At 45.0% G+C, this 25,142-nt stretch overlaps 1 protein-coding gene across 3 annotated transcripts in view; it reads right to left on the minus strand.

Annotated features, from left to right (window-relative positions):
- Positions 1-10,228: 10,228 nt before the first annotated feature.
- Positions 10,229-25,142, minus strand: part of LOC124037340 (fibulin-7-like) — a 33,572-nt gene continuing 18,658 nt past the window's right edge. For 2 of the 3 annotated variants that reach the window (XM_046352053.1, XM_046352051.1), the window contains 5 exons: positions 20,379-20,504; positions 16,620-16,757; positions 15,218-15,355; positions 12,053-12,191; positions 10,229-10,706 (listed from right to left, as the gene is read on the minus strand). In XM_046352053.1, the coding sequence (XP_046208009.1) occupies positions 10,334-10,706; positions 12,053-12,191; positions 15,218-15,355; positions 16,620-16,757; positions 20,379-20,504 (914 nt within the window). In that variant the 3' untranslated portion in view covers positions 10,229-10,333. The remainder of the gene's footprint in view (positions 10,707-12,052; positions 12,192-15,217; positions 15,356-16,619; positions 16,758-20,378; positions 20,505-25,142) is intronic. The other variant, XM_046352052.1, reaches the window with a different exon arrangement.

Consider the following 25,142-nt stretch of genomic DNA (forward strand, 5'->3'; position numbering starts at 1 on the left):
AGCACTGGGCCCTGACTGTAAGTAACCTGCAGAGGCCCCTGTGTTTGACATTTTTACGTCAGGGTACCCCTATGTACCATCACCTTCCACCCTGTGACCCCTTTTCTAGTGATCAGGCACTTTTTAGAACCTCCTTTAGTGGCTAATGTAAACCTCTAAGAGATGCTTGTCAATGATGGCCTCACAAGTGACGATCATGAGGTCTGTTTCTTCGTGTTCCCATAATGTGGCATTTGTTGTTGTTTCTCTGATGCTGGCTGGAGTTGAGTGTTAGCTTTGTTGCTGATATGCTGGAGGTTTTGAGGTAGAGAGAGTGATAGAGAGACTAGAGTTCTACCTGAAAAAAAAGATCCTCATTGTCTTCTCCACTGTTGGACTGCCTCCAGACATGTATCCCACATCGATCCACAGCTGACCTCACCGTCCTCCAAATTGTTTTCTGAAATAGCCCACTGACAAAAATCTCACTGCTTTTCTGTTTTCCTGAAGTGACTCACGCTCCGGGGGAAAGAAGGTTCTACTGTTGGCCTTTCAGAATCACTTTCTGGTTTTCCATAGAGTTTCATACTTTTGGTTATTACTGGGCCGTTTTGAAATGGGTACAAAAGTGAAGAGGAGAAGAAGGAAGGAGGGATGTTGTTTCAGGAGGATGGAGAGCAGATGGTCGACGCCCATGCCGTCGGAATCTGGACAATTTGGAATGTTGGAGATGATAATTTCTTCATTTTGTGTGTACACAAAATATATAGCTGGGAATGCTATATGTGACAGCTTTATATGACAACTTTCCATTCTGATAATGTTCATGTCTCTCTTTTGACATTGTGACAGAAAACAGAAAATTGTTGCATGCTACCCTACACATAACTTGGTAGGAAACCCCTGTGCTTGGGTTTCTCCTGGAGGCCTTGATTCCAAGAAATGCATATTAGCAGTGTTCCCCAATAGGTGGCCGGCAGGTGATTTTATTTGGCCCCCGTACTTTGAGTATTTATTTTCATATATGTCTTTTGTGTATTTATTTTCATATATATAAATGAAAATAAATACTCTTAGTACGGGGGTCAAATATATACACTGCTCAAAAAAATAAAGGGAACACTAAAATAACACATCCTAGATCTGAATGAATGAAATATTCTTATTAAATACTTTTTTCTTTACAAAGTTGAATGTGCTGACAACAAAATCACACAATTATCAATGGAAATCAAATGTATGGATTTGGAGTCACACTCAAAATTAAAGTGGAAAACCACACTACAGGCTGATCCAACTTTGAATGTAATGTCCTTAAAACAAGTCAAGATGAGGCTCAGTAGTGTGTGTGGCCTCCACGTGCCTGTATGACCTCCCTACAACTCCTGAACAGTCTGTGGTGCAACGTGGCGTTGGTGGATGGAGCGAGACATGATGTCCCAGATGTGCTCAATTGGATTCAAGTCTAAGGAATGGGCGGGCCAGTCCATAGCATCAATGCCTTCCTCTTGCAGGAACTGCTGACACACTCCAGCCACATGAGGTCTAGCAGTGTCTTGCATTAGGAGGAACCCAGGGCCAACCACACCAGCATATGGTCTCACAAGGGGTCTGAGCATCTCATCTCGGTACCTACTGGCAGTCAGGCTACCTCTGGCGAACACATGGAGGGCTGTGCGGCCCCCCAAAGAAATGCCACCCCACACCATGACTGACCCACCGCCAAACCTGTCATGCTGGAGGATGTTGCAGGCAGCAGAATGTTCTCCACAGCGTCTCCAGACTCTGTCATGTCTGTCACATGTGCTCAGTGTGAACCTGCTTTCATCTGTGAAGAGCACAGGGCGCCAGTGGCGAATTTGCCAAACTTGGTGTTCTCTGGCAAATGCCAAACGTCATGCACGGTGTTGGGCTGTAAGCACAACCCCCACCTGTGGACGTCGGGCCCTCATACCACCCTCATGGAGTCTGTTTCTGAGCGTTTGAGCAGACACTTGCACATTTGTGGCCTGCTGGAGGTCATTTTGCAGGGCTCTGGCAGTGCTCCTCCTGCTCCTTTTTGCACAAAGGCGGAGGTAGCGGTCCTGCTGCTGGGTTGTTGCCCTCCTACGACCTCCTCCACGTCTCCTGATGTACTGGCCTGTCTCCTGGTAGCGCCTCCATGCTCTGGACACTACGCTGACAGACCCAGCAAACCTTCTTGCCACAGCTCACATTGATGGTCCATCCTGGATGAGCTGCACTACCTGAGCCACTTGTGTGGGTGGTAGACTCCATCTCATGTTACCACTAGAGTGAAAGCACCGCCAGCATTCAAAAAGGACCAAAACATCAGCCAGGAAGCATAGGAACTGAGGAGTGGTCGTGGTTGCCACCTGCAGAACCACTCCTTTATTGGGGGCGTCTTTCTAATTGCCTATAATTTCCACCTGTTGTCTGTTCCATTTGCACAACAGCATGTGAAATTTATTGTCAATCAGTGTTGCTTCCTAAGTGGACAGTTTGATTTCACAGAAGTGTGATTGACTTGGAGTTACATTGTGTTGTTAAGTGTTCCCTTTATTTTTTTGAGCAATGTATATACAGTGGGGCAAAAAAAGTATTTATTCAGCCACCAATTGTGCAAGTTCTCCCATTTAAAAATATGAGAGAGGCCTGTCATTTTCATCATAGGTACACTTCAACTATGACAGACAAAATTAGGGGGGAAAATTCCAGAAAATCACATTGTAGGAGTTTTAATGAATTTATTTCCAAATTGTGGTGGAAAATAAGTATTTGGTCACCCACAAACAAGCAAGATTTCTGGCTCTCACAGACTTGTAACGTCTTCTTTAAGAGGCTCCTCTGTCCTCCACTCGTTACCTGTATTAATGGCAAATGTTTGAACTTGTTATCAGTATAAAAGACACCTGTCCACAACCTCAGACAGTCACACTCCAAACTCCACTATGGCCAAGACCAAAGAGCTGTCAAAGGACACCAGAAACAAAATTGTAGACCTGCACCAGACTGGGAAGACTGAATCTGCAATAGGTAAGCAGCTTTGTTTGAAGAAATCAACTATGGGAGCAATTATTAGGAAATGGAAGACATACAAGACCACTGATAATCTCCCTCGATCTGGGGCTCCATGCAAGATCTCACCCGTGGGGTCAAAATGATCACAAGAACGGTGAGCAAAAATCTCAGAACCACACGGGGGGACCTAGTGAATGACCTGCAGAGAGCTGGGACCAAAGTAACAAAGCCTACCATCAGTAACACACTACGCCGCCAGGGACTCAAATCATGCAGTGCCAGATGTGTCCCCCTGCTTAAGCCAGTACATGTCCAGGCCAGTCTGAAGTTTGCTAGAGGGCATTGGGAGAATGTCATAGATTGGGAGAATGTCATATGGTCAGATGAAACCAAAATATAACTTTTTGGTAAAACCTCAACTCGTCGTGTTTGGAGGACAAAGAATGCTGAGTTGCATCCAAACTTCATGCTTTGGGGCTGTTTTTCTGCAAAGGGACCAGGACGACTGATCCGTGTAAAGGAAAGAATGAATGGGGCCATGTATCGTGAGATTTTGAGTGAAAACCTCCTTCCATCAGCAAGGGCATTGACGATGAAATGTGGTTGGGTCTTTTGATAATGATCCCAAACACACCGCCCGATCAACGAAAGAGTGGCTTCGTAAGACGCATTTCAAGGTCCTGGAGTGGCCTAGCCAGTCTCCAGATCTCAACCCCATAGAACATCTTTGGAGGGAGTTGAAAGTCCGTGTTGCCCAGCAACAGCCCCAAAACATCACTGCTCTAGAGGGGATCTGCATGGAGGAATGGGCCAAAATACCAGCAACAGTGTGTGAAAACCTTGTGAAGACTTACAGAAAATGTTTGACCTCTGTCATTGCCAACAAAGGGTATATAACATAGTATTGAGATAAACTTTTGTTATTGACCAAATACTTATTTTCCACCATAACCATAATAAATTCATTAAAAATCCTACAATGTGATTTTCTGGTTTAAATACTAAATACTTTTTTGCCCCACTGTAGCAACACGTCCCCCATAAGCATTTCTGTCTCTTCTATAGATGTTATATCCTTGTGTTGCTACTGCTGTATCAAAGGAATGATCTAAGTGAGTGTCAGAAATGGCTAATATACTGTATGAATGTCATCAGATGTTAGCAAGTTGTTGATTTCATGAACCTTATTTCTAAGGCTAAATACACAATATATACAAAAGTATATGGACACCCCTTGGAATTAGAGGATTTGGTCATTTCAGCCACACCCGTTGCTGACAGTTGTGTAAAATCGAGCAAACAGCCATGCAATCTCCATAGAAACACTGGCAGTAGAATAGCCATACTGAAGAGCTCAGTTCAAAGTGGCACTGTCATAGGATGCCACCTTTCCAAAATGTCAGTTCGTCAAATTTCTGCCCTGCTAGAGCTGCCCTGATCAACTGTAAGTCCTGTTATTGTGAATCTGGGTTTGGAGGAAGTCAGGAGAACGCTACCTGCCCCAATGTATAGTGCTAACTGTAAAGTTTGGTGGAGGAGGAATAATGGTCTGGGGCTGTTTTTCATGGTTCGTGCTAGGCCACTTAGTTACAGTGAAGGGAAATCATAACGCTACAGCATACAATAACTTTAGATGATTCTGTGCTTCCAACTTTGTGGCCACAGTTTGGGAAAGACCCATTCCTGTTTCAGTATGACAATGCCCCCTGCACAAAGTGAGGTCCATACAGAAATGGTTTGTGTGGAAGAATTTGACTGGCCTGCACAGAGCCCTGACTTCAAACCCATCCAACACCTTTGGGATGAATTGGAACGTTGACTGCGAGCCAGGCCTAATCGCCCAACATCAGTGTCCGACCTCACTAATGCTCTCTGCAATGTTCCAACATCTAGTGGAAAGCCTTCCCAGAAGAGTGGAGGCTGATATAGCAGCAAAGGGGGAACCAACTCCATATTAATGCCCATGATTTTGGAATGAGATGTTCGACGAGCAGGTGTCCACATACTTTTGGTCATGTAGTGTATATTAATATGGGCTATTTTCAGCCCTTTCCTGGGTAGATTCTCAGAGATAGATATAATATAGAAAAGAGCAAACAAAGCCAGATAAAAAAAACATCAATTTCGCAGTCAATTAATCAGTTGGTGTGTGTTAGTCCGCGGTGGGGTTGAAGCTACGAACCCATAGGCTTGGCTCTCTCATCCCTTCCAGGCTTCTGGGAGGGAGGCTGGACAATGAGCCCGTCTTATCGGATGTAAGCAATGTCCCCACATGCTCTTGCAGTTTTCATAGCAGGGGTAAGTTATTTTTATTCTGATGCACAGCTTCAGGATAGTCCTCGTTGAGGAAGATGTATGTTCCCCTCAAGTTCTTGGCTCTTTCCAGAACCACTAACTTGTCCTTTGAAACTCAAGAATTTGATGACTATCGGCCTGGGCCTGTCACCTGAGCCAGTGGTGGGTTTTCCAGTCCTATGGGCGCGCTCCAACTCAATCTTCCTGGGCCTGTCACCTGAGCCAGTGGTGGGTTTTCCAGTCCTATGGGCACGCTCCAACTCAATCTTCCTGTGGTCTATCTTCAGTTTCTCCAAGATCATTTCCCTCACTTTGTCCTCAGACTCCGTCCAGGTCTCATGTGGAGATTCTGCAATACAGTCTACAATAAGGTTTTTGGCCTTGATTGTCCCTCGAGACAATCAGATTTCTCTGTAATTGTTATCATGGATTCACATACAGAACTAATGTCCTCTCTCAGTGACTTCCAGATTGTTGTATCTTGCCGTTTTCCTGTTTAAACTCATCGAGCTGATCCTGGGAGAACAGCAAACTGTTATTCAGGTACTGGACCACTCGGGTCAGGTTGTCCATTCTTTTATTAGTTGAATCCACCAGTATTTGGACAAAACACTTGACGCTATTTTCTTAATGTTGTAACAACTGCTTGTAGAACTCTTTTCGTTCATTTGAAAGAACCTTCCCCTGTGATAGAGAGACACCACTGTCCTCAACAGTACCCACTCCCACCAGCTTTGGTCTTTATATATAATATAATAATATATGCCATTTAGCAGACGCTTTTATCCAAAGCGACTTACAGTCATGTGTGCATACATTCTACGTATGGGTGGTCCCGAGGATCGAACCCACTACCCTGGCGTTACAAGCGCCATGCTCTACCAACTGAGCTACAGAAGGACCACCGTCTTTGTCATGGCAATGTAGGCTACGCTGTTACTCCCCACAATTCCAGACAGGTCAAGTCACAGGGAAGATGGAAACAGCAACAAACAGTAGGATTCCAGACAGCTACAAGCCTGGGACAATCCGCGGTTCCAGCCACAAGGGCTAACTGTGACGCGGGATACAAAATCAAAAGATACTAACCAAACTTTTCCAAGACATTTTTTCAGACACCTTCAAAACTTTCCAAACCAACAAACCGAGCGCGGCGTCATTTCAAAAATGTAAACATACAGTTGAAGTCGGAAGTTTAAATACACTTTGGTTGAAGTCATTAAAACTAGTTTTTCAACCACTCCACAAATTTCTTGTTAACAAACTATAGTTTTGGCAAGTCGGTTAGGACATCTACTTTGTGCATGACACAAGTCATTTTTCCAACAATTGTTTACAGACATTAATTCACTTATAATTCACTGTATCACAATTCCAGTGGGTCAGAAGTTTACATACACTAACTTGACTGTGCTTTTAAACAGCTTGGAAAATTCCATAAAATGATGTCATGGCTTTAGAAGCTTCTGTTAGGCTAATTGACATCATTTGAGTCATTTGGAGGTGTACCTGTAGATGTATTTCAAGGGCTACCTTCAAACTCAGTGCCTCTTTGCTTAACATCATGGGAAAATCAAAAGAAATCAGCCAAGACCTCAGAAAAAAAATTCCCAAGTCTGGTTCATTATTGGGAGCAATTTCAAAAGCCTGACGGTACCACGTTCATCTGTACAAACAATATGGAACCACACAGCCGCCATACTTCTAGAGAGGAACGTACTTTGGTGTGAATCAATCCCAGAACAACAGCAAAGGACCTTGTGAAGATGCTGGAGAAAACCGGTATAAAAGTATCTTTATCCACAGTAAAACGAGTCCTATATCGACATAACCTGAAAGGCCGCTCAGCAAGGAAGAAGCCACTGCTCCAAAACCCCCATAATAAAGACAGACTATGGTTTGCAACTGCACATGGGGACAAGAATTTTACTTTTTGGAGAAATGTCCTCTGGTCTGATGAAATAGAACTGTTTGGCCATAATGACCATCGTTACGTTTGGAGGAAAAGGGGGAGGCTTGCAAGCCGAAGAACACCACCCCAACCGTGAAGCACGGGGTGGCAGCATCATGTTGTGGGGGTGCTTTTCTGCAGGAGGGACTGGTGAACTTCACAAAATAGATAGATGGCCAAAATTCACCCAAATTATTGTGGGAAGCTTGTGGAAGGCTACCCAAAACGTTTCACCCAAGTTAAACAATTTAAAGGCAATGCTACCAAATACTAATTGAGTGTATGTAAACGTCTGACCCACTGAGAATGTGATGAAAGAAATTAAATCTGAAATAAATCATTCTCTCTACTATTATTCTGACATTTCACAATCTTTTAAATAAAGTGGTGATCCTAACTGACCTAAGACAGGGAATTTTTACTAGGATTAAATGTCAGGAATTGTGAAAACTGAATTTAAATGTATTTGGCTACGCTGTATGTAAACTTCTGAATTCAACTGTAGCATTCAAATTCCCACTAGCAGTTAGTGGTAGAGGGAAAATGGTATTGAACAAGGTAAAAGTACTGCCCATTTCTGTTGTAATAGAAGGGGGTGGCGCTTGGGGGCTGTGTGTGGCTGTGCATTTGAGTGAGAAAGACACAGAGGAGAACCAACCAGTAAAATCAAAGCCCCCTTCATTGTTGACGCATTGTGCCGACAACATCAAAGACTCTGAAGTCAGGAGGAATTGGAGAGTTCGGTGTTACCCAGACTAGACAGTACTCTGCTCTCTAACTGTCTCCAGCAATATCACCCTCCTCTGAACTCCTACAAAACATGTGTGCATCATCAAATAGGCCAAGCATACAGCTTCAAACGAGGACAGTAAGCTGAGTGCAGGAGGCATGTTACTAATGATAAGTATTGAGTCGGACATTAAAGAGCGTTGTCATTTTGAGGCAGGGGTGTAGTGAGTACACGATCAGGGCATGTCTTTCTCTTCTCTCTATCTCTCTCTCCTCCACCCCTTCACTGGAGGAGCGGAGACAGACGGAGAGTAAGAAAGACAAGAGGGAAAGCACATGTGGTGAACATTACGCCCTTTCTCTCTATCACTCTCTCTCTCTAGTCTCTCTCGGATAAATAAATAATTGAAAAACACACTGAAGTATATCTTTAACTTCCATATGGCTATTACTCCAGTCACAACTAAGTGAAAGCTCTGCCGTGACATTCTTTCGGTTTAACATTGACCAACAGTCCAGTATGTGCAGGCTTTGACCTCCATTCTGGTTTGTGATTTCAAAGGACTTCCCTATAAACATGCTTTTTTTCTGATCAATTCTTCTTTAGACCTGAACATAGCTGATCATATTACTGATCACTTGATCGTCCTAACTGATTTGTTGTGTTTTGGATAGGGACGCAGGGTGTAAATCAGGTCTAACTAACTGATGTGTTTTGGATAGGGACATGGGTGTAAATCAGGTCAAACTAACTGGTGTGTTTTGGATAGGGACACTGGGTGTAAATCAGGTCAAACTAACTGATGTGTTTTGGATAGGGACACAGGGTGTAAATCAGGTCAAACTAACTGATGTGTTTTGGATAGGGACACAGGGTGTAAATCAGGTCAAACTAACTGATGTGTTTTGGATAGGGACACAGGGTGTATATCAGATCAAACTAACTGATGTGTTTTGGATAGGGACACAGGGTGTAAATCAGGTCAAACTAACTGATGTGTTTTGGATAGGGACACAGGGTGTAAATCAGGTCAAACTAACTGATGTGTTTTGGATAGGGACACAGGGTGTAAATCAGGTCAAACTAACTGATGTGTTTTGGATAGGGACACAGGGTGTAAATCAGGTCAAACTAACTGATGTGTTTTGGATAGGGACACAGGGTGTAAATCAGGTCAAACTAACTGATTTGTTGCATGTAAATTAGGTCAAAGTAGTAGTGAAGGACGGTCTTTATTTCAGGAGAAATAGTTATGTGCGATAATAAAGACTCCTTAAAACATCAGATGATATTGTACACTGCATTGGCAAGGCTGCCAAATCACTGTAGTTACCCTGTAATAGCCCAATATGATACTAGAAATACGGCAAAGTACAATGCTATTGTTAAAAACTAAATCCAAACCGCCTTAAGTTGTTCTTAGAGTTTTGGTCCTATAATCACAAAGCAAGCCAGTAAAAACAGCTGTACCTGATATAAGGTAACATCACACTGCATTGAATCACTGACTGTGTCAAAATAAACAACAACAACAACATATTCTGATAAATCAGGGCCATGTGAGTGCTTCATGTTTTAAAGGGTCTACGTCCCAAATGGCACCCATTCTCTACATAGTGCACGAAAAAGTAGTTTATTTAATAGTGAATAGGGTGCCACTTTGGACGCATTCTGGGGTTCATGACTCTTAAAGGCCCATTCTGTGATATTTTCAGTCGTTTTGATAAACAGCTTTAAAGGAACAGAGTGGGCCTTTAAACTGATCTACACAATGTCATTGCATATATACGAGCAAAGCCTTCGATCACCCTGGCAACCTCATTACCATTCCATTACCACTCTGTTAGTTTGCTTTACAAATGTTTACTCACTCACCCACTCACTCATTCAGTAATTAACTCACTCAATACACCATTCATTAATTTCAGTACCATATATACTTCATAATCGACGTCAGTCCAAACCATTCTGTCCTCCCGCTCTGTCGTTTCCTTCCAACTTCTCCCTCTCTCTCTCTGTCCTCCTCCCTCGCTCCGTCCTCCTCCCTCTCTCTGTCCTCATCCCTCTCTCTGTCCTCATCCCTCTCTCCTCTCTCCTCCCTTCTCTCTCCATCCTCCTCCCTCTCTCCGTCCTCCTCTCTCTCTCCGTCCTTCTCCCTCTCTCCTTCACTCTCCGTCCTTCTCCCTCTCTCCTCCTCCCTCCGCCCTCCTCCCTCTCTCTCTTCCCTCCTCCCTCTCTCCGTCCTTCTCCCTCTCTCCTCCTCCTTTTCTCCATTCTTCTCCCTCTCTCCTCCTTCGTTCCTCTTCTCCCTTCCTCCCTCTGTCCCTTTCACTCGTTCCTCTGTCCGTCCATCCTCCTCAGAAGTTATACGCTGATACCAGAATATGCACCTTCGCCACATGCTTAGCCTGGAAGGTGCGATCACTATACTCTGACATGTCCACATCAACACTGATATTCTGTGGTCCTCTTAACCTCTGAACTAGGATCAATTCACCCGTCTGGCGGTCCGACCTTTGCATCACGAACATCCCGCGGCTGTTGCCCCCGACAATGCCGAATCTCAGGCTATCGGGGCCGGGGCGGCCGGGGGCGGCTGCGGTTGCCATGCGGAACAGGGTTGCCGGGGTCTGGAGGTTGGAGGGGAGGGAGAGGTAGTGGAAGGAGACCGTCTTAGGAGCCAGGTGACAGGAACGACTCTCCATAGGGCAGGGGTTCCTCTCACACTGACTGTGAGGGAGAAGAGAGGAGATGTTGAGACCAAGTTTAACCTCTTGACGCTTACTGTGGAAAGATCCATACACATTATAACATTGTGATTAAAGTATTGTTACACAAGTCAATCTCCTTGGGAAAATAAACAAGGAGGAAAGTGTACATCATTTTCCCTCCCTCCCTACACTCTTAGATCAAAGACTTCCAAAAGGGTTCTTCAGCTGTCCCCATAGGAGAACCCTTTTGGTTCCAGGTAGAACACCTTTGGGTTCCATATATATAGAACCTTACATGGAACCCAAAAGTGTTCTTCAAAGGATGATCCTATGGGGACAGAGAACCCTTTTATGTTCCAGATAGCACCTTTTGTTCGAAGACTGTAGGCTTGTGAATTAGAGTGAAATGGAGAAACCCTGACAACAGTATTTCTCTGTCTCCGTGTACTTATTCACCCTGCCTCTCCCGCTTGCTCTCTCCCTCTCTTTCTCTCTCTCCTCCACTGGCAGTCCTGCAGTCTTTCAGCACAGTGATGGTTCAGTAGGAGTGGACAGAGCTACATTTCATACCTTTATTGCCTTTAAATGAGGCAATTTGTGAGGAGTTGGCAAACACTATCTAAGACTGAGGCCAAGGCATCTTGGAAAGGATGGTGGTTGTGGTCATATAGCCAGGAGGCCAGGACACAGAACCCTGAACTAGAACAGCTGCTAGTGTGATTCTAGAAGACAACGCTAGAGATTCTACATTTATTCTGGAGAGTTTGAGACTGCTTCAAATAAGGTGGAAACATGAAGATGTCATTTTCACTTATTTTGGACTTATTTTAGTGACATGAACAGACAAATGCGTACAGCAGACAGATCAATCACATGATCACACACACACACACACACACACACACACACACACACACACACACACACACACACACACACACACACACACACACACACACACACACACACACACACACACACACACACACACAAAATCTGGTACCATCGTTTCCAGACAGAGGACAATTCATTCCCTTCCCCCTTTCCCCTCCAGCGTCCCTGGTCAAAATGTTTGAAATGAAAGATGAGATGTTTCAGTCATGATTCATCCTGATGAAGACACAATATTGTTTGAGAGAGTTTTTTACTTGCATACTTTGTTTGTCCTGCTGGTTTTTTATGATCATTTCTATGAGTTCTTGTATCATTTTAAGGGACTTGCCCGTCAATGACTCCAAGAGTTGGTATGTTTGTTTTCCTAAGACGTATAGCAATAACTGTAGGAGAGGCTTGTTTCGTTTTATATATCTGAAGATATACACACACACACACACGCACCAGGCGGTGTCTATCTGAACTACTTACAAGGGAGACGTCTTGACGTAGCTGATGTTGCCGTGTGATCGGGGACACTCCGGGCTCACACACTGGAACCCTCCTCCAGTGTTGAAACATGTTGTTCCTCTACTGCAGTTGTGCTGCTGGGTCAGACACTCATCCACATCTGGAGGGCAACATCAGGTGGAGGGAGAGACAGAGAGGGTGGATGGGAGGTAGGGGAGAGAAGAGAGAGAGAGAGAATAAATGAAACAGAAAAATAAAGAGTGAAACATTAGTAGTTCAGTTTAGTCTCTCAAACGGCTTGTCTCGCATCCTGGACCAAGACATTCCTTCTGCTGCGAAGTGGTGAGGTCATCTGTTCCACTGGCCAGCAGAGAAAGTAAAACTTCTTAAGCTTATAGGGCAGATGAAACAGGCCAAGGGGGGGTAAAGCCTATGGCCAGGCCAGAGAGAGGGACATGGGCACCTCCATATAAATACATACAGCCATCTGCCTCGTCTTTCGCTCTTGCTCTCTATCTTTTTCTCCCCTTCTTTCCAAACAGCTTCACCCATAGCTAAGCTGAACCATGATGTTTGTTTATCCCTCCATTCTCTCCACCCTTCATTCCCTCCCTCCTCTACCCTTCTCTAATTTGTTCCACTGGCCAGAAGTAGAGCAGGGTAAGAAACGACAGGGGGGGGGGGGTAGGCAGAAAAAACTGGATTGAGGACTACGGTCAGGGCAGAGGCTGGAGGACGAACACCTCTACAGAAATATCTTCCTTTACCATGATCGGCCTTCCTTTCCAAAGATCTACATAGCTAAACCAACCATGATGTTTGTTTATCCCTTCATCCCTCCATTCCCTCATCTCCATTCTCCATTCCCTCATCTCCATTCTCCATTCCCTCATCTCCATTCTCCATTCCCTCATCTCCATTCTCCATTCCCTCATCTCCATTCTCCATTCCCTCATCTCCATTCTCCATTCCCTCATCTCCATTCTCCATTCCTCATTCCATTCTCCATTCTCCATTCCCTCATCTCCATTCTCCATTCCCACATCTCCATTCTCCATTCCCTCATCTCCATTCTCCATTCCCTCATCTCCATTCTCCATTCCCTCATCTCCATTCTCCATTCCCTCATCTCCATTCTCCATTCTCCATTCCCTCATCTCCATTCCATTCCCTCATCTCCATTCTCCATTCCCTCATCTCCATTCTCCATTCCCTCATCTCCATTCTCCATTCCCTCATCTCCATTCTCCATTCCCACATCTCCATTCTCCATTCCCTCATCTCCATTCTCTATTCTTCATCCCTCCATTCCCTCATCCATCTCATTCTCCATTCCCTCATCTCCATTCTCCATTCATCTCCATTCTCCATTCCTCATCTCCATTCTCCATTCCCTCATCTCCATTCTCCATTCCCTCATCTCCATTCTCCATTCTTCATCCCTCCTTCCATTCCCTCATCTCCATTCTCCATTCCCTCCCTCATCTCCATTCTCCATTCCCTCATTCCATTCTCATTCTCCATTCCCTCCATTCCCTCATCTCCATTCTCCATTCCCTCATCTCCATTCTCCATTCCCTCATCTCCATTCTCCATTCTCTCATCTCCATTCTCCATTCCCTCATCTCCATTCTCCATTCCCTCATCTCCATTCTCCATTCCCACATCTCCATTCTACATTCCCTCATCTCCATTCTCTATTCTTCATCCCTCCATTCCCTCATCTCCATTCTCAATTCCCTCATCTCCATTCTCTATTCCCCATTCCCTCATCTCCATTCTCCATTCCCTCATCTCCATTCCCATCATCTCCATTCTCCATTCCCTCATCTCCATTCTCCATTCCATTCTCCATTCCTCATCTCCATTCTCCATTCCCTCATCTCCATTCTCATCTCCATTCTCCATTCCCTCATCTCCATTCTCCATTCCCATCTCCATCTCCATTCCCCATTCCATTCTCCATTCCCTCATCTCCATTCTCCATTCCCTCATCTCCATTCTCCATTCCATTCTCCATCTCCATTCTCCCTCATCTCCATTCCCTCATCTCCATCTCCATTTCCCTCATCTCCATTCTCCTTCTCCATTCCCTCATCTCCATTCTCCTTTCCCTCATCTCCATTCTCCATTCTCCATTCCCTCATCTCCATTCCCTCATTTTCCATTCTCCATTCCCTCATCTCCATTCCCTAATCTCCATTCTCCATTCTCCCTTCTCTCATTACACCTTTATTTATGTTCTGGAAGCTCCATTGGTGTTCTGATGGGTTTAGTCATATAAATCACTGCTATAGCTCCAGAAGGGTAAGCCCCACAACCTTATCAGAACTATTATACAGCGCCTTAGCCAGGACCCAGGCTGTGTCTGAAAGCATTACTGGCTGTCAAATTCTTGCTTCCTCCGTCCTCCAGACACACGGATTTGACAGCTAGAAATCTTTTCAGCCAACCCCAGTGTGGCGCTCCCTGCCTGTAGCGTTGTAGTTCTAAGCCCAGCTCTAAAGTCCCTTGCATAGCTCCAAGATCAAGACCATGGAAATGAATGGGCCATTGTCCTCTATCCCTTCCTACCCTCCTTCCATCACCCCTACCCTCCATCCCCCCACCATGCCCTCCATCACCCCTACCCTCCCTCCCACCCTCCTCGTCTCCATCTTCTCTATCCCCTCTCCATTCTCCATTCCCTCCATCTCTCCAATCGCCCTCCACCCCTCCCTCCTACCCTCCATCACCCCTACCCTCCCTACCGCCCTCTATCCCCTTCTACCCTCCATCTCTCCTATCACCCATTCTCCACCCCATCTCTCCTCATTTCCATTCTCCCCCTTCATCCCTCCTACCCTCCATCCATCTCTCCTACCCTCCCAACATCCATCTCTCCCTTCCTCCATCCCTCCTCCCATCCCTCCTACCCCCCTCCATCTCTCCTACCCTCTCTCCATTCCTCCCTCCCTCCATCCCTCTTACCCTCCCTCCATCACTCCTACCCTCCCTACATCACTCTTATCCTCCATCTCTCCTACCCTCCATCCCTCCCACCTACCCTCCATCCATCCCTTCTACCATCCCTCCTACCCTCCATCAATCCCTCCGACCCTTCCTCCTACCATCCCTCCTACCCTACCCCAATCCCTCCTACCCTTCCTCCTACCCTCCATCTCCTCCTACCCTCCTGTCACTCACCCTCACAGCTCCTACCATCAGGCAGCAGCTTATAGTGGCTGGGGCAGGAGCAGTGGTAGGAGCCTGGTATGTTGACACACTCGTACACACACAGCTTGCCCCCCTGGTCCAGCCGGTACACCTCACACTCATTTACATCTGGGAGGAGAGAAGGGGGGGGGGGGACATGCCTGTCAGTCACATGATCAGACATGTGGGGGTACAAACAACAGGGTGGAAAGGAGGAGAAAGAGAGAGAAAAGAGAGTCATATAATTCAAATGTTAGAGCACTATAGAGTGATACAGTAGCTAGAAGGATTTGGGGTAAAGGGCATCTGTTCTGTCTGGCTGTCCGGGAGGGGGGTAAGGAGGGATGGTAAGAGTTGTTGAAAGCCTAATTGAGAGTCATCTAATCTATCCAATCCCAACTAGTGTTTAGTGGGTAGGTGCTACGGGTTGTTTCTGTATAAGCCCAGTCTTACCCTGGCAGAGTTTTCTGAGGTACCACTCATATGAAACAGACGCTTTGCATCATTATGTAGGACGGTTAGATTTTGGCAAGTTCTATCAAAGACCCTAGATACACAGCTAATCGATATGGACACATTTTGGCAAGTGGACACCAAAGTGGAGCAGGAAATGATTGACACCCTTGATAAAGATGAGCAAACATGACTATAAAATAAATCATTCAAATACTGGGCTATATTGTATGCTCAATTTTTTTTTAAATTCTATTATTTTATACTAATACAATTGCTCCGGGAAGAAAAGTACCCATTTATTTCCCTTTTTATCTATTTTTTACCTTTCAATACCTCACCTTTTTCTAATATATTTTGTAAGTTGGAGAACACATTGGGAGGGATCTTAGCCCATTACTCATACAGAATCCTTCCAGATCCTTGATATCCTTCGCCTGTGTTTATGGACTGCCCTCTTCAATTCAAACCACATGTTTTCAATAGGTCTCAATTCCGGAGACTGACATGGCCACTGCAAGATTTAGATTCCGTGGCCAATTAACAATTTCTTTGTCGATTTTGATGTGTGCTTGGGGTTATTGTCTTGCTGAAAAATCTCCAGCTTTTTGAAAGGTATTGAAAAGAGGGGTGTCAAATCATTTTGACCCCTGCTTTTTTAAGGAGAAAAAAAGTAGTTTTGTTATCGGAGCCCCACAGGCCCTTTCCACCTTGGCTTAGCGTGGTTAAACCAGACTGAACCCTTAGCTTGGCTAAACCAGACTGAACACTTAGCTTGGTTAAACCAGACTGAACGCTTAGCTTGGTTATACCAGATTGAACACTTAGCTTGGCTAAACCAGACTGAACGCTACACACACTATAACCAACCAGGCTCACAAAGTATCCTGGGTAAGGTGGGAACTCACTTCATCCAACACTAAAGCATCTCATATCTCACCCTGGCAGATACTGTTGCCAGATGTCCCACTCATGTGAAAGCCAGCATCGCAGCTGCAGTGTTGGGCGCGGTCCACTTTGGCACAGCGGGGACGTCTGCTGAACGCCGGGTCATTCATGACGCTCCACTCGGGCGGAGCTGATCACGAGAGAGGGAGAGGGAAGAGCTTAAACTTCACCCGGTGGCCCGGAGAGGGCCTCGAGGGCCCTTGCATCACTGGACAGCATAAACACGCACATAAAGCACAAACAACACCACCATGCAGACGTACTGTACATGACAATACATGGACAAACAACACAGACGAGGACATAGACGTATAAACACAACACAGACCAACAGCACAACACAGACCAACAACACAACACAGACCAACAACACAACACAGACCAACAGCACAACACAGACATACAGCACAACACAGACCAACAGCACAACACAGACCAACAGCACAACACAGACCAACAGCACAACACAGACCAACAACAAAACACAGACCAACAACGCCACACAGACTAACAACACACCACAGACTTACAACACAGACAATACAACGTAACACAGACTAACAACGCAACACAAACTAACACAACACAGACTACACATCACAGACTAACAACACAACACCGACTATCAACACAACATCAAATCAAATATTATTGGTCACATAGACATGGTTAGCAGATGTTATTGGTCACATACACATGGTTAGCAGATGTTATTGGTCACATACACATGGTTAGCAGATGTTATTGGTCACATACACATGGTTAGCAGATGTTATTGGTCACATACACATGGTTAGCAGATGTTATTGGTCACATACACATGGCTAGCAGATGTTATTGGTCACATACACATGGTTAGCAGATGTTATTGGTCACATACACATGGTTAGCAGATGTTATTGGTCACATACACATGGTTAGCAGATGCTATTGGTCACATACACATGGTTAGCAGATGTTATTGGTCACATACACATGGTTAACAGATGTTAATGGTCACATACACATGGTTAACAGATGCTATTGGTCACATACACATGGTTAACAGATGTTATTGGTCACATACACATGGTTAGCAGATGTTATTGGTCAAATACACATGGTTAGCAGATGTTATTGGTCACATACACATGGTTAGCAGATGTTATTTGTCACATACACATATTTAACAGATGTTATTGGTCACATACACATGGTTAGCAGATGTTATTGGTCACATACACATGGTTAGCAGATGTTATTGGTCACATACACATGGTTAGCAGATGTTATTGGCCACATACACATGGTTAGCAGATGTTATTGTGAGTGTAGATGTAATAGATAGTGAAGTATACAGTATACAGTATATATATATAAGTTGAGTAATGCGAGATATGTAAACATTCTTAAAGTGACGTTATTAAATTGACTAGTGTTCCATTTATTAAAGTGGCTAAACCAGACTGGGAGTACAGAAGGGGGCTGAGAACGCACCCTTGTGGGGCCCCAGTGTTAAGGGTCAGCGGAATGGAGATGTTGTTTCCTATCTTCACCCCTGGGGGCGGCCCGTCAGGAAGTCCAGGACCCAGTTGCACAGGGCGGGGTCAAGACCCAGGGTCTCAAGCTTAATGATGATTTTGGAGGGTACTATGGTGTTGAATGCTGAGCTCTAGTCAATGAACAGCATTCTTACATAGGTATTCCTCTTGTTCAGATGGGATAGGGCAGTGTGCAGTGTGCAGTGTGATGGCGATTGCATCGTCTGTGGACCTTTTGGGGCGGTAAGCAAATTGGAGTGGTCTAGGGTGACAGGTAGGGTGGAGGTGATATGATCCTTGACTAGTCTCTCATGATGACAGAAGTGAGTGCTCAGGGCGATAGTCATTTAGTTCAGTGACCTTAGCTTTCTTGGGAACTGGAACAATGGTGGCAATCTTGAAGCATGTGGGAAGAGCAGACTGGGATTGGAATTGATTGAATATGCTCTGTGGACGCGGCTAGGGATGCAGTCTAGGCCGGTAGCCTTACGAGGGTGAACACGTTTAAATGCTTTACTCACGTCGGCCACGGAGAAGGCGAGCCCACAGACTTTGGTAGAGGGCCACATCGGTGGCACTGTATTGTCATCAAATAAATTGTTTAATTTGTCTGGAAGCAAGACGTCGATGTCCGCGACGAGGCTGGTTTTCTTTTTGTAATCCATGATTGTCTGTAGACCCTGCCACAGACGTCTTGTGTTTGAGTTGTTACATTGCAACTCCACTTTGTCTCTATGCTGATGCTTTGCTTGTTTGATTGCTTACGGAGGGAATAACTACACTGTGTCCATGGTTTCTGTTTAGGGAAAGTTTTACCAGTCACAGTGGGTATACCATTTCCTATACACTTCCTTATAAACTCGCTTACCGAGTCAGCATAAACGTCAATGTTATTCTCTGAGGCTACCCGGAACATTTCCCAGTCCACGTGATCGAAGCAATCTTGAAGCGTGGAATCCGATTGGTCAGACCAACGTTGGATAACCTAAGCACGGGCACTTCCTACTTTCTGCCTATAGGAGGGGAGCAACAAGATGGAGTCATAGTCAGATTTGCCAAAGGGAGGGTGGGGGAGGGCATTGTATGCAACGCGTAAGTTAGAGTAGCAATGGTTGAGCGTGTTACTCGCTCATGTACTGCAATCGATATGTTGATAGAATTTAGGTAGCCTTGTTCTCAAATTAGCATTGTTAAAATCCCCAGCTACAATACATACAGCCTCAGGATATATGGTTTCCAGTTTGGATAAAGTCTAGTGAAGTTCCTTGATGGGGGGGATATACACGGCTGTGACGATAACAGAGGAGAGTTCTCTTGGGAGATAATACGGTCGGCATTTGATTGTGAGGAATTCTAGGTCAAGGTGAACAAAAGGACTTGAGTTCTTGTATGTTGTTACAATTACACCATGAGTCGTTAATCATGAAACATACAATCCCGCCCTTTTCTTACTGGAGAGAAGTTTGTTCCTGTTGACGCGATGCGCTGAAAATTCCGTTGGCTGTACGGACTTCGACAGCATGTCCCCAGCTAGCCATGTCTCGGTGAAACAGAGTATGTTACAATCCCGGATACCTCTTGGAAAGCAACTCTAGCCCTGATTTTGTCGACTTTGTTAACTAGGGACTGGACATTAGCGAGTCATATATTCGGAAGAGGTAGGTGGTGTGCGCGCAACCGAAGCCTCACTAGAAGACCGTTCCGGCAACCTCTCCTCCGACTCCGTTGTTTTGGGTTGGCGTCTGGAATCAATTCAAATGCCCTGGGAGGTGAAGACAAAGGATCTGCTTTGGGAAAGTCGTATTCCTGGTCGTTGTGCTGGTAAGTTGACATCTCTCTGATATCCAATAGTTCTTCCCAGCTGTATGTAATAGCACTTAAGGTTTTCTAATCTAACAATGTAAGAAATAATACATAAAAAAATAAATACTGCAGTTTTCTAAGGACTAGAAGCGAAGCTGCCATGTCTCTTGGCGCCATCTTGCGTAAACATAGACTACCAACACAACACAGACTAACAACGCAACACAGACTAACAACGCAACACAGACAATCAACGCAACAAAGACTATCAACACAACACAGACTAACACAAAACAGACTACCAACAGATATCCACTAATACAAAACATAATAAGTGAGATAGTAACGAATAGCAATGTCATGCAGTTGTCGCTAGTTCCTATGTGTTTTGGTAGGGTATCAGGTGCATGATGTCTGGTACTGCTGACCCGTCTGTGTCTGGTGCTGACAGTTGGATCCATTCCAGCTTTGTGAACAGGTGCACCTGTACTGGTTGACTCCCTCTACACAGGTCCCTCCGTTCTGGCATGGGTTACTGGAGCACTCACTCATATCTATGGACAAAAGGGAGAGCTGAAAGAATGAAAGATGTCCCTGAACAAGATGCAGTAGCATTTCCTGGCATGTGGAATCCCAATAACCATTCTAGTTTTCTATTTCACTCTGTGGTTGAAACTGCTGAAAATACATACTTTGTCCCAGTGTCAGTTCTCTGCTTGTCTTAGACCCATCTAGGAGCTGTACAGTTGAAGTTGGAAGCTTACATACACTTAGGTTGGAGTCATTAAAACTAGTTTTTCAACCATTCCACAAATTTCCTGTTAACAAACTATAGTTTTGGCAAGTCGGTTAGGACATCTACTTTATGCATGACACAAGTCATTTTTCCAACTATTATTTACAGACATTATTTCACAATTCCAGTGGGTCGGAAATTTACATACACTAACTTGACTGTGCCTTTAAACAGCTTGGAAATTCCATAAAATGATGTCATGGCTTTAGAAGCTTCTGTTAGGCTAATTGACATCATTTGAGTCATTTGGAGGTGTACCTGTGGATGTACTTCAAGGCCTACTTTCAAACTCAGTGCCTCTTTGCTTGAAATCATGGAAAGATCAAAAGAAATCAGCCAAGACCTCAGAAGAAGAATTGTAGACCTCCACAAGTCTGGTTCATCCTCGGAAGCAATTTCCAAATGCCTGAAGGTACCACATTCATCTGTAGAAACAATAGTACGCAACTATAAATATACCATGGGACCACGCAGCTGTCATAGAGCTCCGGAAGGAGACGCATTCTGTCTCCTAGAGATGAACGTACTTTGGTGCGAAAAGTGCAAATCAATCCCAGAACAACAACAAAGGACCTTGTGAAGATGCTGGAGAAAACAGGTACAAAAGTATCTATATCCACAGTAAAACAAGTCCTATATCAACATAACCTGAAAGGCCGCTCAGCAAGGAAGAAGCCACTGCTCCAAAAACGCCATAATAAAGACAGATTACGGTTTGCAACTGCACATGGGGACAAAGACCATACTTTTTGGAGAAATGTCCTCTGGTCTGATGAAACAAAAATAGAGCTGTTTGGCCATAATGACCATAGTTATGTTTGGAGGAAAAAGGGGGAAGCTTGCAAGCCGAAGAACACCATCCCAACTGTTAAGCATGGGGGTGGCAGCATCATGTTGTGGGGGTGCTTTGGTGCTGGATGGACTGGTGCACTTCACAAAAATGATGAGGCGGAAAATGATGTGGATATATTGAAGCAACATCTCAAGACTTCACTCAAGAAGTTAAAGCTTGGTCCCAAATGAGTCTTCCAAATGGACAATGACCCCGAGCGTACTTCCAAAGTTGTGGCAAAATGGCTTAAAGTCAAGATATTGGAGTGGCCATCACAAAGTCCTGACCTTGCAAGCAAGGAGGCCTTACAAACCTGACTCAGTTACACCAGCTCTGTCAGGAGGAATGGGCCAAAATTCACTCAACTTATTGTGGGAAGCTTGTGGAAGGCTACCTGAAATGTTTGACTCAAGTTAAACCATTTAAAGGCAATGCTACCAAATACTAATTGAGTGTATGTAAACTGCTGACCCACTGAGAATGTGAGGAAATAAATAAAAGCTGAAATAAATCATTCTCTCTACTATTATTCTGACATTTCACAATCTTTAAATAAAGTGTTGATCCTAACTGACCTGAAAAATTTCAGGAATTGTGAAAAACTGAGTTTAAATGTATTTGGCTAAAGTGTATGTAAACGTACGACTTCAACTGTATATCTGCTCTCTGTCCAGGGGAGGGTGATACGTTATACAGCAGAATCAGACCAGACTAATCTGGCACCATCATTTATGGACGGAGGACAATTCATTCCTTTCCCCGTCAATAATTCCCTTCAAGTCTCCAGCCTCTCGGTTTAAAGTGCTTTAAATAAGAGATTAAATACTTCCCTCCTGATTCATACTGTATAAAGAAGTGGTATAGTTTGAGCTAAATGGACTTGCAGGGATGGATGGTGATTATGTGAGCATGGTGAATAAAGTTCTCCAGAGATGGTTGGAATGGCTTTTTTAGCATTATGATTTTAATGGTTTTAACTCTATAATTTTAAGAGACACGTGCCTTCCACTGACTCGGTTCATGTCATTGCTTATAACAAGTGAAAAACTATCTAGAAGAGATGTGTACTGTTTTATAAAATAAAGAAAAGGTTACTCCTCTAGCTTGGAAACTTAATCCATTACAACAAGAATGTCTCTTCAAGTGCAAAGTGGACAAAGTTAGAAGAAAGCTGTCTTTCTCTTGAGAGTAGTGGCTCTATCAGGGGATTAAGAATAACACACACACACCCTACTCTACCCCCCAGCCTGTATCCAGCGCCACCTCTCTCTGGATTGATGGAATACCTGGAGCAGGACTGCTGAGGTCTGCCAAATTATTCTACTGCTGGAGGAAGAATAACACAAACACACAGGGTGACCTTGTCTGACCTGGAGCGGCCAGCTAAAAGTGAGAAGGCAGCCGACCAGACATCTAAAAGAGAGAACGCAGCCGACCAGACATCTAAAAGGGAGAAGGCAGCCGACCGAACATCTAAAAGGGAGAAGGCAGCTGACCAGACATCTATAAGAGAGAAGGCAGCCGACCGGACAGCTAAAAGGGAGAAGGCAGCCGACCGGACATCTAAAAGGGAGAAGACAGCCGACCGGACATCTAAAAGGGAGAAGACAGCCGACCGGACATCTAAAAGGGAGAAGACAGGCGACCGGACATCTAAAAGGGAGAAGGCAGCTGACCAGACATCTATAAGAGAGAAGGCAGCCGACCGGACAGCTAAAAGGGAGAAGGCAGCCGACCGGACATCTAAAAGGGAGAAGACAGCCGACCGGACATCTAAAAGGGAGAAGACAGCCGACCGGACATCTAAAAGGGAGAAGACAGGCGACCGGACATCTAAAAGGGAGAAGACAGCCGTTTGGCCAGCTAAGAGGGAGAAGGCAGCCAGCTAAAAGGGAGAAGGCAGCCGACCGGCCAGCTAAAAGGGAGAAGGCCGCCGTTTGGCCAGCTAAGAGGGAGAAGGCGGCCGCTTGGCCAGCTAAGAGGGAGAAGGCTGCCGTTTGGCCAGCTAAGAGGGAGAAGGCCGCCGTTTGGCCAGCTAAGAGGGAGAAGGCCGCCGTTTGGCCAGCTAAGAGGGAGAAGGCAGCCGACCGGACAGCTAAGAGGGAGAAGGCCGCCGTTTGGCCAGCTAAGAGGGAGAAGGCCGCCGTTTGGCCAGCTAAGAGGGAGAAGGTGGCCGGTTGGCCAGCTAAGAAGGGTTCCTAGTCCTCACACAAACAGACAAGGGGAGCAGAAGAAAAGTTCCATTCTTCAGTCTGGAGCTCAGATCCCTCCCTGAATGAAACCATTAAATGCCTCAGTGGACTCAGAAAACACCTGTACAGTACTAGACCACATTCCAGAGCAGGGCACATTCTCCTTCGCCTCTACATGCTGCTGCTATTCCACCATAATAACCACTACATCCTAAATAGAACCATATTCCCTAAGTAGTGCAATACTTTAGACTAGGGTCCATAATTTGTGCACTACATAGGGACTATGATGTAATTTGGGACAAACCCCAGGACTGGCAGCAGGGCTACTGTAAAATAACCCCTTCTTGTGTTGTGTTTCTGTTTCTCCCTACAGTCTCTTTGTTTTGGGGTTCCAGGAAGCAGAGGCTAAGGCCATGCATGCTGTCTTTACAGCACCACGGCCCATGGTCTGATAGTATGCAGCTATGTTAAGCATGCTACTGATGGCTCACATCTCTGTCCGGCCATCGCTACAGGCAGAAGCCCAGACATTCCAAGGCTGTGTAACAAATGGCATCCTTTTCACTGTGCACTGCTTTTGACCAGGGTATAGGGCTCTGGTCAAAAGTAGTGCACTAAATAGGGTGTCATTTGAAACATATCCCAAGTGGTTCAGTCAGTTCAGTCAGAGTGTTCTCAGGTCTCTATGTAAAGGGGTTCAGTCAGAGTGTTCTCAGGTCTCTATGTAAAGGAGTTCAGTCAGAGTGTTCTCAGGTCTCTATGTAAAGGGGTTCAGTCAGAGTGTTCTCAGGTCTCTATGTAAAGGGGTTCAGTCAGAGTGTTCTCAGGTCTCTATGTAAAGGGGTTCAGTCAGAGTGTTCTCAGGTCTCTATGTAAAGGTGTTCAGTCAGTTCAGTCAGAGCGTTCTCAGGTCTCTATGTAAAGGGGTTCAGTCAGAGTGTTCTCAGGTCTCTATGTAAAGGGGTTCAGTCAGAGTGTTCTCAGGTCTCTATGTAAAGGGGTTCAGTCAGAGTGTTCTCAGGTCTCTATGTAAAGGTGTTCAGTCAGTTCAGTCAGAGTGTTCTCAGGTCTCTATGTAAAGGGGTTCAGTCAGAGTGTTCTCAGGTCTCTATGTAAAGGCGTTCAGTCAGTTCAGTCAGAGCGTTCTCAGGTCTCTATGTAAAGGTGTTCAGTCAGAGTGTTCTCAGGTCTCTATGTAAAGGTGTTCAGTCAGAGTGTTCTCAGGTCTCTATGTAAAGGTGTTCAGTCAGTTCAGTCAGAGCGTTCTCAGGTCTCTATGTAAAGGCGTTCAGTCAGTTCAGTCAGAGCGATCTCAGGTCTCTATGTAAAGGTGTTCAGTCAGTTCAGTCAGAGCGTTCTCAGGTCTCTA

The sequence above is a fragment of the Oncorhynchus gorbuscha genome, linkage group LG06 (genome assembly GCF_021184085.1).
Source record: "Oncorhynchus gorbuscha isolate QuinsamMale2020 ecotype Even-year linkage group LG06, OgorEven_v1.0, whole genome shotgun sequence".
NCBI classification, from domain to species: Eukaryota; Metazoa; Chordata; class Actinopteri; order Salmoniformes; family Salmonidae; genus Oncorhynchus; species Oncorhynchus gorbuscha.